This window comes from Lutzomyia longipalpis, chromosome 1 (genome assembly GCF_024334085.1).
Source record: "Lutzomyia longipalpis isolate SR_M1_2022 chromosome 1, ASM2433408v1".
Lineage (NCBI taxonomy): Eukaryota > Metazoa > Arthropoda > Insecta > Diptera > Psychodidae > Lutzomyia > Lutzomyia longipalpis.
In genome coordinates, this window is record NC_074707.1 from 5,392,371 (window position 1) to 5,412,738 (window position 20,368).

The 20,368-nt window shown below is 32.9% G+C and overlaps 2 protein-coding genes across 2 annotated transcripts in view; both read right to left on the reverse strand.

Moving 5' to 3' along the window:
* Positions 1 to 20,368, reverse strand: part of LOC129786719 (glutamate-rich protein 2) — an 871,459-nt gene that overhangs the window by 546,419 nt on the left and 304,672 nt on the right. The gene's annotated exons all lie outside the window — the stretch shown is intronic.
* LOC129786683 (mitoferrin) lies at positions 1,755 to 14,673 on the reverse strand. Its single transcript, XM_055821855.1, has 5 exons — positions 14,374 to 14,673; positions 13,403 to 13,491; positions 11,528 to 11,652; positions 11,038 to 11,441; positions 1,755 to 5,108 (listed from the first exon to the last, which is right to left on the reverse strand). Exons 1-5 carry the CDS (start codon positions 14,488 to 14,490, stop codon positions 4,707 to 4,709), a joined length of 1,137 nt encoding a protein of 378 aa, XP_055677830.1. The 5' UTR covers positions 14,491 to 14,673; the 3' UTR covers positions 1,755 to 4,706.

Genomic DNA, 20,368 nt, shown 5'->3' on the forward strand with positions numbered 1-20,368 from the left:
ATACCAAGAAAAATCTTAAAGAAAGATTTTCCTATCGCTCATTTAGTCATCAAAATTGCCCCAGATAAATGCCCCTTTGATCTCCCGGAATCATTGCATAATTGAGACGATTTTTTCAATGTTCGCCCTCCCGAAGCAGTGTGGCGTCACTCATCCACCCCATTGGCAGCATCCCCGGACGCAAGAGCGATAAATGATAAATTTAATAAAGTGCGTATGATTGGTGTGACGCCGTTTCCACCAAATTCATTCGATTAACTGCGTTGTTTGCTGTCTGGCACCGAGAGTGACTCACTTCTTGTATGTGCAGTGCATCCCTTTCCTGAGAAAATGCACGCACGCGGCAAAAGGGGCTGCAGGCAGAGAGAGCTGCTTCGAATACACGTAAATTACCCCTTAAAAAGGCACCCCTTTTTTTCCCTGGAAATTCACAAAAAACAATTGTGCAGTTCTCTCTGGGAGGGTTGTTGCATTTGCTTATGACCCCTGCCCGTTTCACAGGATGCGTCACAGCCGATCAGAGATGACTCGAGCTTGACCTTTTGTGTATGTGATATGCAAACAACCAAAACAACCGAGCATATGGCCAAGCAGCCCATTGGTATGAGTTTTGGAGCAAATAATGAGGAAGAAAAAAAAAGAGGGAAAAAAATTACCTCACTCTATTTGCACAAAATCCAGTCATCGATCATGAATAAATCATAATCATATTTATGTTATGTACTTTTCAAGAACGTGTTGATTTTTAACTGCGATTTTCTTCCACACCAGACCCAATAGCTCCCTGATAGTAGCGATAACAGCCATCGTATATTCAGAGAAAGCTATAAAATCGCGTCATCGGTTGTAAATAATTTTATTTTTGCTAATTTTATTGATTTTTGATTTCGATAAGATTACTCTTATTTTGATTCTTTATTTTCTGTTTTTTTATGATCAGATTTTTCGAGAAGAGTTTTTAAATTATTTGTTATTATAAAATCAAAGAAATCTTTCAAAATGAATAAACTCCTTTTTCTTAAGAAAATTTTTACATTCATGTCCAAATTATTTTAGAAGGTTTTTCCCAATAAATTTGAGCTTATTCGTCATCGCTTGTTAATAGGGCATACACATTGATAGAGAAGGTAAAAAAAAGAAGCAACATACCTTTATGTTTACCGCATTTTTATCAGAAACATACTTTTGAAGATTTGTCGCTTTCACTAAAATTGGTTCATTTAATGAGGGCAGCAAGGATAAGATAAGATAAAATAAAATAGGATTGGATCAAGTGGATGACTAACCATGGAATTAAGAATAAAATTAAGATTTATTACTTTTAATGGCAAATACCAAAAATTCTAAGGAATGAGGGTGAAACTTAATCCAAAAACCCGCTTATTTTACCTTTTCTGTGTATAAAACTCCCACCTGCTTGGGAAAGTTGTTTTGTTGATAAGTTTGCTGAATTTTCCTTCTCATCACTCTGACACGACAATTCGCGCGCGTTATCAATTAAATATACGACAGCAAAAACAAAAAGATAAAAAAGTGATAAGAAAACAGGTATATTGCATTAAATTTTATCTACCTTTCATATTAAATTGTTATATAGAATTTTCTCTTTGGTCCCCGGCGAAAGTTCCAAACAAAACGTCATGATTAATTTTTCTCAAACATCCCGTGAATTTTCTTGATTTCCTTCCATCCCACCACCCTCAATTTCGCTCACGTCAGCTGCAAAAGAGATAAAAATAGAAAAGAAAAAAAGATTCTGTAAATAATCTTTATTTTTCTTGCTCCTTTTAGACTTTACTTCACTTAATTTTTAAATATTTCCTATATAATTCTTTCTCTCAGAAATTCCTCTCCCTATCACTTCCCGCTGAATGACTCTCTGAATTTTCTTTTTTTTTCTCTCAACATTTTTTTTATACAATAAAATTGAATTTTTCAATTTAAAAAAAAAAAGTCTCAGGGAGGAAGTGAAAAAATCTCTCCGCATGGCAATTGATTTCTCATTTTATAAAGATTGCGCTTCTCTTGGGAAACTTAAAGAAATTAATTAGGAGGTGAATTTTAAATTAACTTTCTCTCTATACAATATTTACAAGTACTCACATCTAATGAGTGAAATGCAATATTTTTTTTCATTTATTGCAAATGATTTTTTTATTTTCTTTTTTAAGGGAATTCCCATCTTTTGGGGCATCCCAAATTTTTCTTTTTTTTTTATTCTTCTTTTTGTGATTTCTCCACAAAAACCGCAAGATTTGCATTTTGGTCAAAAAGAACATTGATTGATGAGAGCAAATATGTGATCTTAATACTTAATTATGCGATCTAGCTCTTAGAAATTGAAATATTTCTAAGAATTTTATTTTTTTGAAATTATTTATAATTAAATTGAGTTAATGCGTCAATTAGAATTTAAATTCTTAAAAAATATGTATTAAAATTTTAAAATTTCAAAGAAAAAATTGTCAATTTTTAGGTTTTATAGAAAAATTAATTTAAAATTAAACCCCAACAAAGGTTGTTTTAATTATTAAATTAATAATTCTCAATCTTTTATTTAAAAAAGACTGAAGCTTAAGTTTTAAACTCAAACTCCTTAAACCTAAATCTCCTAAGACTGAACAGAAATATGTAAAAGTAAGAAAAATAAGGACAGCTTTATTTTCCAGCGACGTTTCAGTAATTTTTCTTACTATGTATAAGAATTCTAAGAAATAATTTGAATTGATTGGATGACTTATAAAGTCCTAATAAAATCATTTATCTTTTCATTTACTTAGCTTTACATTTTCCAAGTTAATCTCTAAACCATAATCTTAAACCTCACCGTGTGTAACAGGCTTAATTTTATTTTCAAATCATATTGCATTAAATCACAAAAATTGAGCAAAAAAATCACATTTTCTCTTCAATGTTCTTTTTGACCACAATGTACAACCTAACCCTGTATAGAAGACTTTTTCTATCCCGTTTTGAGCCTTCAAATAAAGTCATCTAAAGATTTTTGCTTCCTCAGTCTTTGTGTTCGTTTTTTCTTCTTCTACCCTTCACAACATTCTGCTCTGTCTAAAAGCATGCAAAAGCCGAATTAAAATTCCTTTGAGTTTAGAATGATTATTTTAAAAATTGAAAATTTCGACTAATTGACCGTTAGCATTTTGAAAAATCTAAAACATAGAATTTCTATGTGTATTGAATGTTTATAAGACGGTGTCTAGGCTGTGTTTGTGGGTGTATTTGCTATTGCAATCTTGCTAATTTGCTGATAAATTTATTAATTAAAACTTATTCCATTTTTCATTCTGACTTTTCCGTGAAAATTCTTAAAATTCTAATATTGTCTGAATAATATATGATCTACTATTGAACAGTTTGACTCATTTTATTTATTTTTAATTTTTTTTTTATATTAAATATCCAATGAGGTGTAGCAACACTAAGTTCGTTATTAATTAGTTAATTATTTTTCTCTTCATTTCTCGTGAAATTAACAACACAAAACGGATCAATTTAAAACATTTTAAAATTACTTTTTTCATCTTTTTTTTTTTTCAAATTACACTATTTACATCAATTATCCTATTTTTTAAACACATTGTCTTTCTTCAATTTTTTATATAATTTTTTTATTTACAAATTTCTAAGAAAAGAAGAAAATTCTCTGTGGCATTTGATGCCGTTTTTCTTCCTCACAGAAATGTGTTTGAATTTGCAAGAAAAATTTTGCTAATTTGTGTGAAATAGGAGATTTTGTGGATTTGTTTCGTTTTTTTTTCATCAGCACGACACACAAAGATCATTTCTCATTCCCTTTAATTTTTTCTTAATTTATGTTTTTGTTTCAAAAACAAGAACCCAAATCCCTCGTTCAAAATGTGAAATCACAATTTATACGCTCAATGCATCAAAATAGAAATCAATTGTTTCAACAATTTTTTCTCACGGTTGATCTCTTTTGATTCTCTTTCTTTTCCATCAACATCAACAATTTTTTTTCCTTATTTGCGATTCATTTTTTTTTGTAATACTATAATTTTTTCAATCTCTTCCTAAAAAAATATTTTCGTGTACTTTTTTCTTGTCCCCTTTAAACCCTTTTTTGTAGTTTTGCCAATTTTTTCTCCTTCTTCTCTATCTCTTCCTTAACTTCTCTTCCACCTAAAATAAAAACCTTTTTTTGCAAAAAAAAAAAAATATATTCAACGGAAAGAAAAAAATATCCAAATGGGCAATGGTAGTGGCAAGGAGTTTGCCGATAAAATGCCCAAAAAGACACAACAAATAAAAAATAAAATAAACTTGTAAACAAATTGGGAGGTTCAGCTATTTAGACTCTCTCTCATTCGCAAGAGATTATTATTTTTCTTTTTTTTTGCTTATAATGCGAGTAAAGTGGCTGATTTGGGGGGGGGGGGCTGTAGCATACAAGGGGGAGATATATTTGGTACGGCTTTGCCGTGGACTTGAGACATTATTCGTTTTTTTCTTTTATACATTTTACATAAACTTATTATATGACAAATTTTGCATTATTCCAGACCTCAACTATTTTTGTTTTTTTGTGTTTTTTGCATAAATCGTGGATTTAAAAGAGTAAATTGTAAATCTTTTCTTATTTTTTTTTCATTCTAATGAAACAACTGGAAGAAATTCTTTTTCAGGTTCTTTCAAAACAAAAAAAAGTAAATATTCAAAAATTAGTTCTTTTAGGTGTTACACCGCTGATCGAACTGTCGTGTCGCTGAGGAGTCGGAGTGAAGTGTATTTAAATTGAGGGCACCATACATACCGGCTCCGGACATTGCGGGTAATTCGCGTGGCTTGAGACTTCCGCTGGCAATTTCCACATCTGAATTCACCACGGGCAGCACATACCGATGCCCCGGCGTGTGATGGTCACTCGCTTTCATTGCAACCTCCGTCCCTGCTTTAGTCCTACACGCCCCCACAGCCGCAGCAGCGGGTGAATTGAATTCCCTGCCACGATTCGATATGACATACTTGAAGAACTCATACGTTGACCAACAGATTGCTGTGGCTGGCATCGAGTACAGTACTCGCGGCATGAGACCCTTGAAGAAGCCCAGAGGTCCAGCTCGCTCATAGATCTGCCGGCAAAAGAAAATTAATTAATTTTTTCTTAAATCAATTTTAAAATCCCTTAAATTGTATTAAATTCTTTTCTTTTCAGCAAAAAGTCATTCATAATGCATCCAGTTATAAGAGTTAGTGTCCCACAACGCGGATGGGTCAGTCTATGCGTTGTAATTAAATTTATGAGCAGTATCAGTTTGGCAAAGTTGATTTTTTGTGAAATCCAGTAATTTGAATAATAAAAATTCTCATATCTAAAGTTCTATAACACCTACAGAAATTTCTTGACTAGTTATGGAAAGGTCTTGAAATAAGCTATAACTTAGGATATATTATGATACTTTTCAAGGTCACCGCTAATACACAAAATGGCGGCTTTTTGTTTTACTAAAACAGTTTTTTCATTTTTTGTCTCAAGAATTAGTTCTAGAACTTTCTGTTGTTCCAGAAAACTGTAGAGAATCGTATAACCTTTAATTTGATACCAAGTTGACTAAAATCTGACAAGTAGTTTAAGAGATATGGCTCTTAGAACTTTTCAAATTCAAGAATTTTTCATATTGCCCCTTAAAGTTAGGCAATTTTTGTTTTTGATTTTAGCGCCTCTTGTGGCAATTTTTGGAACTTGAAATGTTCTAGACAGTTGTAGCGCTTCGCAATACCTTTCATTTGATACCAAGACGGTCAAAATCGGTCGAGCCCTTTTCGAGTTATATCGAAAAAACATTTTTTGCTTTACGCCGCCATATTTGCTAAACGGCTTGACCGATTTTCAAGTATGGGTTATCGATGAAAACGTCTCACTAAGCCCTACAACATACTACTAAAATTTCAGATCTCTAGCTATAAGGGAAGTGGTTGACGGTATTTCAAAATGGCGGACGGCGGCCATCTTGGATTTTGAAAATGCGAAAAAATGAAATTTTACACCCACATTTCTATAGAAAACTTCAAACCGGTAGTCTATATTTCTTACCGTTCTCGAGCTATAAGGCAAAGTTTAGGCGTAATGTGGGTTGTCTGGAACGTGCTCATACCAAGTTTGAGCCCGATCTTAGGCGGTCGGTTTTTCCGACGATTACAATACTTGGTATGCCACGATTGTGGTATACCAAGTACTTATTCCCTTTGTAACTTTACTTGATTAACAAATAGACAAACATTTTATTGATAATACACCCTGCCTTTTATTATTACGTATTTACATTACGATGACTTAATACCTAAATATGACCTTTAATATACATCTTCCTCACTTCTATTGCCAAACAATTTTATCGTTTTGCCCTGACAGTGACTTCCACGCACGATTTCCTTCAATAATAATTTTTCTCTCTTTCTCTGTGCGATATGAATGAAGAGGGATGATTGAATTGGCGAAACAACTAACTAAGAGAGACCTTCATGTTCTTTTTTTCTTCTTCTATCAAAAAAGGAATTATCAAGGACAGATTCGTACTTTTCTAGTTCTGTGCCTTTTCACCCACCAATACACAACCCCTCCCCCTTCAACCTTCATTACCGTGGAAACTCTCACAAGCCCACGTGCAAGAAGATAAAAAGGGAAAGAAGAAAATATTTGGTGTCATGCCATGGGCTGTTTTACAAGTCCGCGAAAAAATGTTTGCGTTGCAAAACTAACCTTGAGCGGAAATTAGTATTCTTCTCTCTTTACACAACATCATACTGACAAATGTCTGCGTACACGTTCTAATTAAAAAGAATGATATCATACATAATTCTTATTTATTTATTTTTTAAAAGAAACTTGAATTCTCTTCTAATATCTACCGGCATCCGTGGAAGAGAATATTGCTGTGAGAATTGTCATATTATTCGGTCTATTTCCCTCACGAATGAAATTTTCCATCATCACACCGCACTATCTTTGGTAAACCACTCAGCAAGAAGAAAACATTGATAATAAAATGAACTTTTTTCGAGGCATAATCAGTATAAAACCACAACCATATCGTCTTTCATACTTTGCAGTAAGAAGTACTTGAATCTATTTACAAGGTGTGAAAATAAATAAATTATCTAATTTTCTTTGCTTAATCACATTAAAGAAATTTTCTACGTATTTAGAAATTAGCTAAAAAAAATTAAAATCAATTATTAGTGCCAATTTATAAGGTCTTAAGAATGTTCTGAATGTAATTTTTCCAATAAAATTCTTAAGTTGGAGTAAATTTTGAAAAGAACCGATTAAAGATAGAATAGTTAGCTTGAAAATGCGTTAAAATTTTCCCATTAAGCTTTTTCAGGAAACGAAATATTGTAAAACGAAATGAATTCATCAAAAATTTTATAATTGAAAAATATATTATTTAATGTAACATTTAATTTAAGTATAAAATAAACAAATTAATTAAAAAACTCACTGTAAAAAAATAATGAAGAATGAATGAAAATAGGAGAATTAATTTTTTTTTTAAATAATTTAATTTATTTAAATATTTTATTTAATTAATTTAATTATTTAAATAATTAATTTCGATCATTTTTATTTATTTTGTTCGTTATTATGTGAATTTTGTAGGGGATTTACGAGTTAATAAAAAAACATTTTTAAAAGTAAATATCAATTCTAATTATCCCCCTTAAGATCTTTTGATTTAAGGTTCCTTATTAAGATTTAGAATTCTCACTAAATTAAATTTAAATCTAATTTAATAAAAACAAGCAGAAGTATTCGTTTTACAGTTTTTTTGTTTATAATATTTTTTTTATATTGATTATTGATCTTAAATTGTGTCAAGAATTCGGCACAATTTAGGCCATTCATCAGGTAATTAAAAAAAAGAAGAGAAATTCCGATTTCTTTCAGTTAATAAAATTATTCTTTCTAAAGAAAAGAATCAAAAATTAAAAGATTAAAATTAAGTTATTTCTAAAGGAAAATTGTTTTTTAATCCCAATAATTATAGGGGAGGGCGGGGCTAATAAAGTCACTTAAGTGTTTAGAAAAAGCCTAAAATATCATATTTCCTAGCTAGATAGAACAAAATGGTCTGAGAAAGAGTTGTAGGGCAGTAAATTGCCTAAAGAAATGAGCTATACACATCGCTTTATCTATTTGATAAATATGATTTTTTGAACTTTTTCTAAACCCTTAAGTGACTTTTTTAACCCCGCTCTCCCCTACCTATTTTCTAACTGAAAGATTGAAGGATTATCTTTAAAATTAATTTTGTATTTCTTTAGAATTCAATTACTAAGAAGGATTTAGCAGCAAAAGATATTTTATCTATTTTATAAATTCCGACTTTCTCAGAATAGCGATAATATAGATTAAATAGATTAAAAATATTTAAAAACAAAAAAAAAAACAATTGAACTGTCTATTTCAAAAAGGAAAAACTCATTTTAATCAATTTCATTTAAAAGAAAAGCATTAAATTAATATATTTTTAGAATCTTTTTATGCTTTTTTAAACCATTACAATTGAATAAGAAAAAAAAAGCCGAAACCTCACAATCTTTAACTTTAATAGAAGCATTAAATTGCCACCCTGTTTAATAGAATTAAACTCCTACTAGACTCATAATGACCCTTCAATTGAACGATGAGTTTACAAAAGAAGAAACTCTTTCGGTGTTATCAATGCTAAAAAAAAGCAACAAATTCAGCAGCATTAAATCCCTCCATTTGAGAGATAACTCTGACTGCGTTTCCTTTCCCATATGGTTACGAATTGTTTGCATCATCTACACAGACTTGCAGTGAGAAAATGCTTGCAAATGCGATATTATTTTAATCAATACTTGAGTTGCCATTTTGTTCAATGACCCCACAATTCTTCATCCAAACAAAAATGACTCACTTTACGCTTTTTTAAAAGTAAATAAATAAAAGAAAAAAACTTTATTATTCTCTAGAATTTGTAATCAGTCCCCTTAAAAGCCATCTCGCAAATTCCCTGAAATCTTATCATTCAAGTCAATGAATTAGTCAGTTAGATTTGCCAATTTGTGCCTTATGCAGCTTGTTTGCTTTAGACTTTAGGCATTTTCTTTCGGGACAATTAAATTCAGCTGTGATTTTGTGATAAGAATTATTCTATTTTAATTCCCAACTCAACAGAACTAGAATTCATTATCTCGGGAATGGTATTATCGGTGTATTATCGCATTCGTCTATGCGGCTTTTTATTCCGCATCGCATAATCTTCACTTGTCAATGAACTCAAAGTTCATTTTTGACTTTTCCGGTCACTTTTGTGGAGGCGATAAGGGCATTGGGGAGGGCTTTACTTTAACCCTGTAAAAGAGTATTAGTTTAGAGCTAATAAATCGATAGTGCTGACTAATGACGATTTGACAAAAATAAATCAGAATTAAAATAATAAAAAAAAAGAATTTAATTCAACGAAAATATCATTTTAGACGTTGATTTATTTATAACGACAGAGTTGTGTCTTAAAGACATTTCAGGTTTTATTGCTTTTTTTTGCAGCCCATTGGTGGGGGGAAAGCGAGATTATTTGGTTAATTTTGGAAACATCTCCTCTACACTTTTGTATGTGGACATTGTTGGATACCTTGAATAATTTTGTATTATTGATTTTTGTCGCATTAAACCATGGCCCCCCAAAAAAAAAACATTTTGCAAAAATACAACAAATCATCGGCAAATTGTTCATCAAAATAATGCTGCGAAAAAAAATCAGGAAAGCAAAAAATAACTCTGTGAGCACTTAAATAATCATTAGCAATGATTGTTCCCTGACGTAAATTCCCCATCATATGGAATTTACTTGTATATGAATTTACACTACCCTCAAAAAGTTTCCGGGCAAGCAAAAATGGTGTATTTTTGAAGGTAAATTTCAAGTGGTTATATTTCCGGTTGTGGTCAACCGATTTTTAAAGATCGACCAGTTTTGGAAAGGTACATTTCTCACCTTTCTAAATATGGCAAATTTTTGAAAATCGCTCAACCCGTTAATTTTTGGCAGCCATTTTGGTAAAGCTAGGTGAAAACGTTTTTTTTTTCACAATTTCACAAATTTTGACTTTGACCTCTTGCATCTCGGCTGCTAGTGCACCGATTTTAACAAATAAACTATCGTTGGAAAGGTAATTTGATTCCCTTTCCAAATCTGGTAAATTTTTCAAAATCGGTCAAGCGGTTAGGTCGTGGCAGCTATTCTAGTGAACCATAGTGAAAAATACACTTTTGACTATATCTCAGTTGTGGTTGACTGATTTGGACAAACTAGGATTTAAATGGTAGCTAATCATGACCTCTAACTTGAAAAAAAAAAAAGATTTAGAAAGGGAATTAAATTACCTTTCCAACGATAGTTCATTTGTTAAAATCGGTCAAAATTTGTGACATCGTGAAAAAAAAAAACGCTTTTACCTAGCTTAACTAAAATGGCTGCCAAAAATTAACGGGTTGACCGATTTTCAAAAATTTGCCAGATTTAGAAAGGTGAGAAATGTACCTTTTGAAAACTAATTCATTTTTGAAAATCAGTTGACCACAGCCGGAGATATAGCCACTTGAAATTTGCCTTCAAAAATACCTCATTTTTTTGCTTGCCCGGAAACTTTTTGAGGGTAGTGTATTTCAAAATGTTCTGCCCTCTTATCAATCACCCCGTGGTAAAAAAAAATTGGTGGAAAAGTGATTGAGTTTTTGGGTAGAAAGATAAATAAAAAGCCGGGATTTGGGGCATCTTCTCGGAAGTCGCTGAGTATGGATTTGAGAGAGAAATTAATTCGCGTGAAGAATGTTTTTTTTTTCTTCTTCAACTGAACATACTCTGCCTCAACATGCAAAGTCATGCCGAGTAATGCGTTTTTATAGCCGGTGATTTTTTTTATTCTTTTGCCTTTTATACTCTTGCCCCAGAGCTCACAAGGTCAATTTGTTTTCTATACTCCTCCCCCTCAAATCGAGTATTTTCTCTGCCAAAAGAAGGAGCTTCTTACCTTTTTCACGGCATCCGTCATACCCTTCGTGGTACCCACGCTGGTCTCCTGAGTATTGAGCAGCGTCTTCACCACGTCGAGGGGTGTCGTGAATGCCGCCGCTGCAGCACCGGCCGCACCGCCGGCAAACATGTGTACTGGTGGATTGTAGTGGTGGTCCTTGTTTAGTTTATTCTGGAAAAATTCATATGTGGAGAAATGAATCGCCTGATAGGGTAGATTCATCACAAGCTGAGTGAAGTAGGAGCGGTAGAAGGCCTTCATGCCTTCCGTCCGGTACACAGTTTTCATGCACTGGATCACAGAATTGTACGGCGAATTGTACATCTGAAGCCGTTGCTTTATCACTTCTGTCGGATTCGAGATGGCATCGTGGATAAGTGTTGCCACAACGGCCGAAGTTACTGTGCAGACAACGCAACGAAAACAAAAGAATAAATTGTTAAAAATGGGCGTAAAATTGCAGACAAAAATCGTGATGACGACTCACTGTAGCTGACTTGCTGGTGAGGAGAGATTTTGGCCAGGGAATTTTTGCTGTATTCATATGAGGCAAAGTAGAAGGCGTGTGCAGGGCCAGCCCCGGCAACAACGGCTCCCATTCCTCGAACAGGCCTTTAAATGGCAAAAAGGAAACTTATTAGAATCTTATAAGGAATTATTCTTATAGGAATTTCTCATAATTCCATATTTTTTTAGCTTTGTAAACATTTTAGCCTAATTGAATGAATATTCTTTTGGGTAAATGGATAAAAATAATGAAATTTTATTGATTTTCTTTTAAAGATTAAAACGTTCTGAATGACATTACTAAAATTGTTTTCTGGAAAGTTTTTGTTATTTTTGTCACTTTTCATTGTAATAAAATCTAAAATTGGAAGTAATTTAAAATTTTTTTTTACACTGAATTTCCTACATAACGAACATTTTTGGATCTCAGAATGGTGCAAAAAGAGTTTATTTTGATGAAAGTTAAATACATTTTATTTAAGGATGACCTTTTGGAACTTCTTGTGTGATATTTTAAGACAAGAGGTTTTCAGAAATCACTTCAATGGAACTTGTTAGGTTGTTAATTTAAGAAATGCAAAAATACTAAAATTAGAAGTAAAAGAACGTTTGAGCTGTTGACAAGTAGAGAAATTACTTAACAACTTAATTAATTTAATTTAAGAGTTTTTGGAACTATTTTTAATTTTTTTATCGTTTGAAGTTTCTTAATAATGCCTTAATATTTAACATTTCTAACATTTGCCGTTTATTTAAACATTTTTTACGCCTTTTGTTAAAGGTTTGAAGATTTTTATTGACTTTTGGCCATTTCTAATAACATTTAAAAATTGCCTTTTATTTTTTAATGTAATTTCAAGCCTTAAAAAATTACTTTGTAGCTTAAAAACCAGCATGAGCCTGAAAAAATTTTACGAGGCTTTAGACAAATTAAATATCTTCTCTAGTAACGCCAAAGCTTTAAGAATATTAGTTAAGTTGATAACTTAATGACTTAAAAATGCGACTTTGGAAAGGTTTTGGCAGTTTCATCGGCAAATCTGAATTAATTACTTTCTAAGAAGAAATAATTAGCGCAGATAATTTATTTTAGACAAATTACTGACACTGAGCAAAGAGTTAAATTAATAATTTTTTAGAGATTTATTTTAGTTTGACTTTTCGTGCAAGATTATTTCTCTTTGTAAAGCATTAAAATTAATAGAGAATCATTATCAAATAAACTTCATTAGTATTTTTTACTGTTCTCAGATTTCTTTTTACAGCAAAATGTAATTTTTTTTTAGGAAAATAAAGACGAATATTAAAGAAATTCGTTCGTTCTATAAGGCATTTACTGTATTCCTGCTCTCAAATCGATTTCAAAGTAAAATCCTAATATTTTCAGGGACTTTTTAAAAGCCTTTCACGTTTGATTTATCAAGAAATTTTTGCACATTTGTTGATAAATTCACGTTGACCTAAATTTTAGAAGATTAAAAAATTTTTTCTTATCAATTCAACTTTTCAGGATAACATTTAATGCAAACAAACTAATATTGACATCCACCAGCTCTCTATAATCTCTCTTCATTGCGGAAAGAAAGAAAGTTCCCTAACAAGAGATGAAACATGAAGAATAATCTCTTGGGGATTTACCAGAGAATTCTGTGAATCACAATCTCGGCATAAACTTCATAATTTTTCTGGTGTGTATACTACACATAACACTCTTGTTGTGTGATAAATTAAGCACACTGTCTCGAGATGAGAGCACAGAGATCATACGACACAGTGACGTTGCATTAAAAAGAGATCACCGATAAAATTCCTGCTTTAGAACGAATTCTTTTGAGCAAAAAAAATGTTTATTTACCTTAAAATTCCTTCCTTCTGTATCATTGTGGTCATTGTGGACATGATGGTACTGCCCTTCGTTACCGGAGATAAGCTCTGCATGCGTGTCTGCAAAAAAAAACAGCCCAGAGAAGGCAAAAAATTCGTTATCAGTTGGCTGTGGCACTATCATTCCGGGAAAACGTGGTCTCTCCAGGTTTAACCAGCAAAGGTGCTTTATCATTTCTACGTGTGTGTATACACAATCAAATGGGAGATAATGCGGAAAACTAGAGAATCATGGTGTTGCGAAGAATTCCAACTGAGAGGCGCCTTGTGGGCGGGTATGCAGGTCATGTCATCTCCCAATTTCCCCATCAAAACCCCCTTTTTGCACACCCAAAGCCCCGCAGATGCCGCCGTGCGAGATGGAATTGTTAATTATGCTGGATATTTGCAAATTTCACAGTGAATGGCAAATGTGGTGACGTCACGCGAGTTAGGTTAGGTCCAGGAAAATAAACTCTTCCAGAGGCAAAATAATTCATCGTAAAATGATAATGCAGCGGCGAGTACCGATGAATAATCAATGGAGGTGATTTAGAAAGTCATCTTCATTAATTGTGCCGGGGGGAATTGCATGGATTAGCGGTCATTTTTCCTTTTGGGGGACCTTTTCGCGATGAAAACCTTATGCAATCAGCCAGCGACTTTCTTTTTGCTGTTCTATTTTTAATGGGAGTCACCAAATTAACTCTCTCGCTGGCTTGGCCCCAATTGATGTGCCCGCAGCACAGCCCACGGGATCACCTCCTACTGTCCTCCAGTGGAATTCCCGCACCATTCTACGCATTATTTTCCATTTAATTTCTCGCCCCATCTGTGTTGTGTCAGGGAGTCGTCGTCAGTGTGTGTGAGGTTAAGTTCCTCTCCCTCCTCCTCCTTCTCCTGATGACCCTTCCGGACAGTGTTGAGGGCATGTTTCAGCTGTGGCATGCTGACCAGGCTCACCTTGACGGAATCCAAGGGATACATTATGCAGTGCTCCAAGACACCAGCTATCGCTCCTGCGGTCATGTTGGTAAAAACACTCGTCGTGGGAAGTTGCTCGTAATCGTCGAAATTCATCGTTCACACACACTTTTCGCCTGGACTGAATGAATCTAAAAAGGTTTTACTTTGCAATTTTCCCGGAAAATCGTGCAATCAATGCCAAATTCACTGAGACATGTTACGCGAAATGGAAGAAAATCCCACCACGCCAGTTTCCCTTCGACTGCGAATGACTGACATGAAATATTTTCTATCCCACCAACAAAGTGTGCCCTGTGTCACAGCTGAAGATTCGGACAATTTCCGAAGGACGTCTTGGGAGAATTAAGGTGAGAGTCTAAAGATGTAGAAAGTCCAAGACTTTCCTGGGACAATCCACAATTTGATTATTTTTTCACTTTTAAAAATATTTTGTTATTTTCTGCGATGTTTTTTCTTAATATTTGAACTTATTTTCTCTCATGAATTGAAAGTTGGAAGGGTGTCTTAAATTGCACGATAAAATGCCCATTGATCCGATTGATCCATTCTATTGGTTTGTTCAATATTTACACGGATTTCTAACCTAAGATATTCACATAAATTCACTAAAATTTGATTTTCTGTCTCATTCATCCCCATTGAAATAGTAAAAATGTTAGGTTAGAAATCCGGATAAATATTGGACAACCCAATACTTTCAAGAACTTCCTAGGAAAATCATGAACTTTCTTATTAGAAAAAAAATTAGAAATTGTCTTCCTGAATGTTTCGTGACGTTTGCAAGAAAAGTCACAGGTGTAACAAAAAAGACTGTGGCGCTGGGATTTTACCAAACTGAAATTTTTGCTTTGCATTGAAATTCAAATAAAGTCCGCGGTACACTGTAAAAAAAATATAATAAGAATTTTGTTTATTTGTTCATAAATGTTAAAAATTTATTTTTTTTGTAATAAAGACATATTCTTTGGGTTAATGAGGGCCCTGAGAGTGCTCCGAGGAGCCTTAGATAGCTTCTGAATGTAATTTGAGAGCCGATATATGAATTTCACTGAAGAAAAATTGCGAAAAATCCTTCTTGAAGATCAGCGCCTTATCTTGCAGCGGAAAATTTTTGAAACGTTAATGAGGAGTATTTTGGCGGGAAGATTGAAACATTAGATTTTTTAAAAAACTCTAAAATTATTTTTTAAGAACATAACAAATCCTTTCGCCTCAGAACTTTAAAAATTATGTAAATTGAGAAAGCTTTTATGTGTTCTTATTAAAGATTATGCTCTTATGGAGATAAGCAAATTTTATTTACAATAAAATTAATATTTTAAAATCATTATTAAAATAATTAGTTTTACTTCTAAGATCCACTGAATAAAAAATTCGTCATACGACGACTGAACTTACCTTGTGAAATGTTATTTTCGTCGCTAAATTTCTTTCCATTTGAAGAGAAAAAGAAGCTTGTAAGAGGAAAGTGAAACACCGGCACGCGAATATTCAACAAGTGTTATCACTTCCGGAATCTCCGCTGTTACAAAACCACGCGCATTCAAAGAATATTACAAACTGAACTATATATTTTATTGCTTGATTCAATCTCTTGTTACACAATTTGATTAAATTAATTAATTCAATTTTATTTTGTCAATGCTTTTTGCAAAAAAAAAATGTTGCTTTTGTGAGAGGAATTTTGCAGTAGATCAATCGTTTGATTTTCTAACGGAAAATATGTGTTAATTCAAGAAAATGTTGAGTGAGAAAATTAAATCAATATTGTAAGGAAGGTATGTACCTGTTTTAGCTGTTCTTTGATACACAGAGCGTATAGATTTAGGATCAGGAGAAAGTAAAATCGATAGAGCAAAAGTAATTTATGAAATTATTAATACGACTCATACGAGTATCAAAGGAAATGGTATTTTAATGAAGCAATATACATATTTGCGACGATTAAAAGCAAATGCAGCGAAACCAAATTACTCTGGGGCTGTCAAGCCGCTGTAATCACGGCTACACCCACTTCTTAAGCACAATATTAACTGTGAGAGAAATTAATTCCACGAGGATTATACTATTGTGATATCTTTAATCAGTTAATTCCCCACTCACGCAGGCTCATTAACTTTTTCATGAGCGGAACAATATATATATAAGGTGCTGATGTCTTCCCCATTTAATTGACGTCGACTTTGCCGCATCCTGGCATTTTAGCCACAAGTATATAAAAAAATTGATTTATCTCACAGAGAGCATCCACAAATTTTCGCGCGCAACATCATTCATAATATCCCTTATAAAAAATTAATGTTGACTAATAAATTGTTATTTTTGCCGTGGGTTTTCTGCCTTTTCGGAATTATGCGGTGTAAATGGTTAAATTTCTCCGCGCGCACCGAGTCTCCACGAGCAAGAATCATTAAATGGTCACACATAAAAGGAGATTATCACGCGGTCCCTTTTTGGTTCACGATAGTCTTTTAATGGTCTGCGGGTTCTCTAATATTTCTCTCTGTGCATTATATACATACATAGGTATGTATGTCAGGGTGGGGGTGGAGAAATGTACATAGAAAAAAAATAAACCCCGTGAAAATGGTTATTGTGGTTGAATTAAAAGGCAAGCCTACAATTTTTTTGCCATATCATTGTGAACCAGTGAAAATGAGGAGGGTTTGCTAGATTATTGTGTTTTATGTTATTTAAAAAGGGGGTGGTGGTGGGTTTGACAGCATGGTTTATCAACTCTTTTTATAAACAACATGGGGAGACATAATTTCATTAACTGTTGCATTTTTATGAGCTGTGAAAAACGAGTGGAAAATATTCCGGGAATTTTGTTTGACTTGCAAAGTATAATTAAAGGTTATTATACACAATATGTAGAGCATAAGTTCTATATAAATAAACACATTTTATAGATTATTTTGAATTTATTTAAAGTGAATATTTAAAAATTCCATTAAACGGGAAAAGTTTTCTGGAAAGTAAATGGGAAATATGATTTTCTTGAAAAGAGATCTTATAAATAGATTTTTCCAGTAGAAATTGAAAGCTTTGTTCTTTTAAAATACTTTCTTTAAGTCAGTCAATTCTTAGATAAATTATTGATCTTTTACTAAATAATTCCTTCAAGTTTCTCAATTTGGTTTTGCTTTGGAGGTTGGTTGACAACACTAAGACGCCCAAGGGCGCATGAAGATAGGACAAATGTAATTGAGATGAATAAAGTTGAAATGAAATGAAATGAAAAAAAAATAAATTAAAAAAAAACTATAAAGATGAGATAATAATAAAATAATTGTTTTAAATAAATTTCAAAATATTTTTCCGTACATTACGCATAACATTCTTTATGGTCTTCAAAGAATTTTTGCATTAAATGATATCATTTCCTCCACCATTGAAATTCTTTTAATATTAAAATTCAATTCAATTCATCATGATTTGCATCACGTTTTTCGCTGCGATTTTATTTCATCACTCACTACCTGTCTCTACTATTGTCGTCAAATAACTATGTACCGAAGACAATACAATTATGATAAATTACTTCTTTTACACCAATGCAAAAAAAAATTCTTTAGTCATCGCTATGTGTACGTAAAGTTTAGATTTCTCTTTCTTTTGAGGTACATATTCAATAGACTTTCATTATATGCGCCCACAAGAAAGCATTTCATTAACCCCTACACACATCCCCGTTGTAAATGGATTTCAATGTCTAATAGAAGGCTTCCTCTTTTGTGATTTTCATCAATTGGGGGTGGTGGTGGTGGAAAAAAAATGTCCTGAGCTATAAATAACAAGAAACCACTCAATTAAATTGTCGTTGAAAATTTATGTTATTCCCGCGCGCTATTGTTTTGAAGAAAACACGAAATTCATTTTAGTCTAACCGGCCCTTTCGCAATAAAATTTATCTTAGGACAAAAAGCTTTTTCCTACATCATTTCTCGTGAATTATATATAACTTTTTTTTTTCTCTTTTGAAAATATTCATTCAATTTCTGTGAATGATGTGCTATGAAATTTTCGTGGAAAAGTGCGATGAGATAAAAGTTTGTGCGGAGAGACTTTAGGAAAATTGCTTGGGGGCTATTTCAACTATAACAAATGGGAAACCACAAACTCTCAACATACAGACGTTTTTGATGGCAATATGACCCCAAAAAACATGTCGAGTTCATAGAAACTTTCGATTTGAAAATGTTATGAATTGAATTTCAAAATTGACATATGAGAAAATCTAAATATTTTAATGGGAATTAATTTGTAAATATAATCCTACGAGCTTTTTGACATTTTACCTGTAAAAGCTCATAGAAAGTTCCTAATTGGGAATTATGTCTAAAATTCATCTATTTTATCGCAATGATTACTCGGACATACCACATACTCCCTCATTTGAGCATATCATTCAAACACACTCATCTGATAAAAGCTTTTCTACCCCAAAATAGCGATGGGGGTTGAATTTGCATAAACTTTATTCCTGATGACCCCCAGGAATGAACAAAAGAGATAAATAAAATACCAATTGAGCATTTCTCCGGTTGGTGGTGGTCGGGACAAATTAAGGGATGGGATGGAAAAGATAACATTTCAGCTCAATGCTGGGAGGGCAATCGATATTTATTGCCATGGCAGAGCTTTCGTGGATACCCTCTATACACCAAAAACCACCGTGAAAAAGTGCTAAAGGAAATGCGAATTTTAAGTGGTTAGACTTACCTGTTTTACCTGAATTTGCTGATTCTTATTGAGGCTTCTTTCTTTTTCAACTTCATTTTACTCGTTTAATTAGCTCGTTGTTATGTCCTCAAGTCCTTAACGTTCCTTGGTTTTTTTTAATTGTAGTGCGTATTCTTTTTTTCTCTTGATGATTTATTTTTTCAAAAGAGGACAATTCTTAGAACAATTTTTTCTCCCTTAAAGAAGCGTTGAAGAGTTTTTGAATTCTTCTCAGAACTTTCATATCTTGATAACTCCTTCTTCAATGCGTTATAGAAGATTAAATGGTTTAGAATGACAGCAGAAAAAACTCTGCTTGAGTCCCGAAAGCTCTGGAAAAAATTAATCTTTATTTTCTCTTCTGTTCTATAAAGTCTACTCATTTTATTCTTTATCCTCAGATTAATTTTCTTAAATATATGTAAATTTTCTTTCCTTTTTTTTCTGATTCATTTTCTTCTCAAATAAATTCTCCAAAAAACCAGAGTGTCGTCTCACGCTAAAATTTAATCAATTCTAATGTCTCATAATGAACAAGAAACTTTGGAAACTACAAAGAGAGTCTTCTTTGTTGGGATCTACATTAAGCTAAAGTAAACATCAAAGACCAACTCCACGTATTAATTCGCAAGAAACTTAAGGATAAGGTAACAAACTCCTTAAATTAGATTGCAATAGCTGTGCATTAGCCAATGGGGATTTATGATGAAATTAAGTGGTTCACATGACTTTCCAGCTTAAGGGGTGTGTGTCTATAATGCCAAAGAAGAGTAATATGAGGTTTTTGGGGATAGGTAGCGTGTGGTGTGTACCAGGTGTGTTCGTTCAGTGCTTCAACTCTAAATCCACCTTCTGGATGCAACACAAGAGACTCGATGGGTGCCATAGAGATGTGACACGGGACGAGGAGTAGAGATATTTGAATTCTCAAATGCTTTGAGGCTTAACTTAAATTAAGTAAGTTGATGTTGTAGTTTGTCCAAAATGGGTATGAGAGTCAGCCAATATATTGTATGTTGGAATATCATGTTGATGCGGTGTGTGTGTGTGTGTATCTATTTACTCCCACAATTTGCGATGCTCTTGTGGCAATTTTCCGGCTAAAAGCATGTTTTAAGCATGGGGAGGATATATGATAAAAATGGATAAATGCGAGGAATGGGGCGAAAAAACCTTTCTAACCATCGCATCGTATCCATCCGAGAGACTTTCATTAATGTATGTCAGTTCACGTTCATTCTGGCAA

What these genes read in the sequence shown, in the direction of transcription:
- LOC129786683 (XM_055821855.1), bottom strand. Translation starts at nt 14,490, where the DNA reads ATGAATTTCGACGATTACGAGCAACTTCCCACGACGAGTGTTTTTACC. An exon ending in ATCCCTTGGATTCCGTCAAG is followed by an intron (nt 13,492 to 14,373) that starts GTGAGCCTGGTC and finishes TTTTTTTTGCAG; the next exon opens with ACACGCATGCAGAGCTTATC. An exon ending in TGACGGATGCCGTGAAAAAG is followed by an intron (nt 5,109 to 11,037) that starts GTAAGAAGCTCC and finishes TTTTGCCGGCAG; the next exon opens with ATCTATGAGCGAGCTGGACC.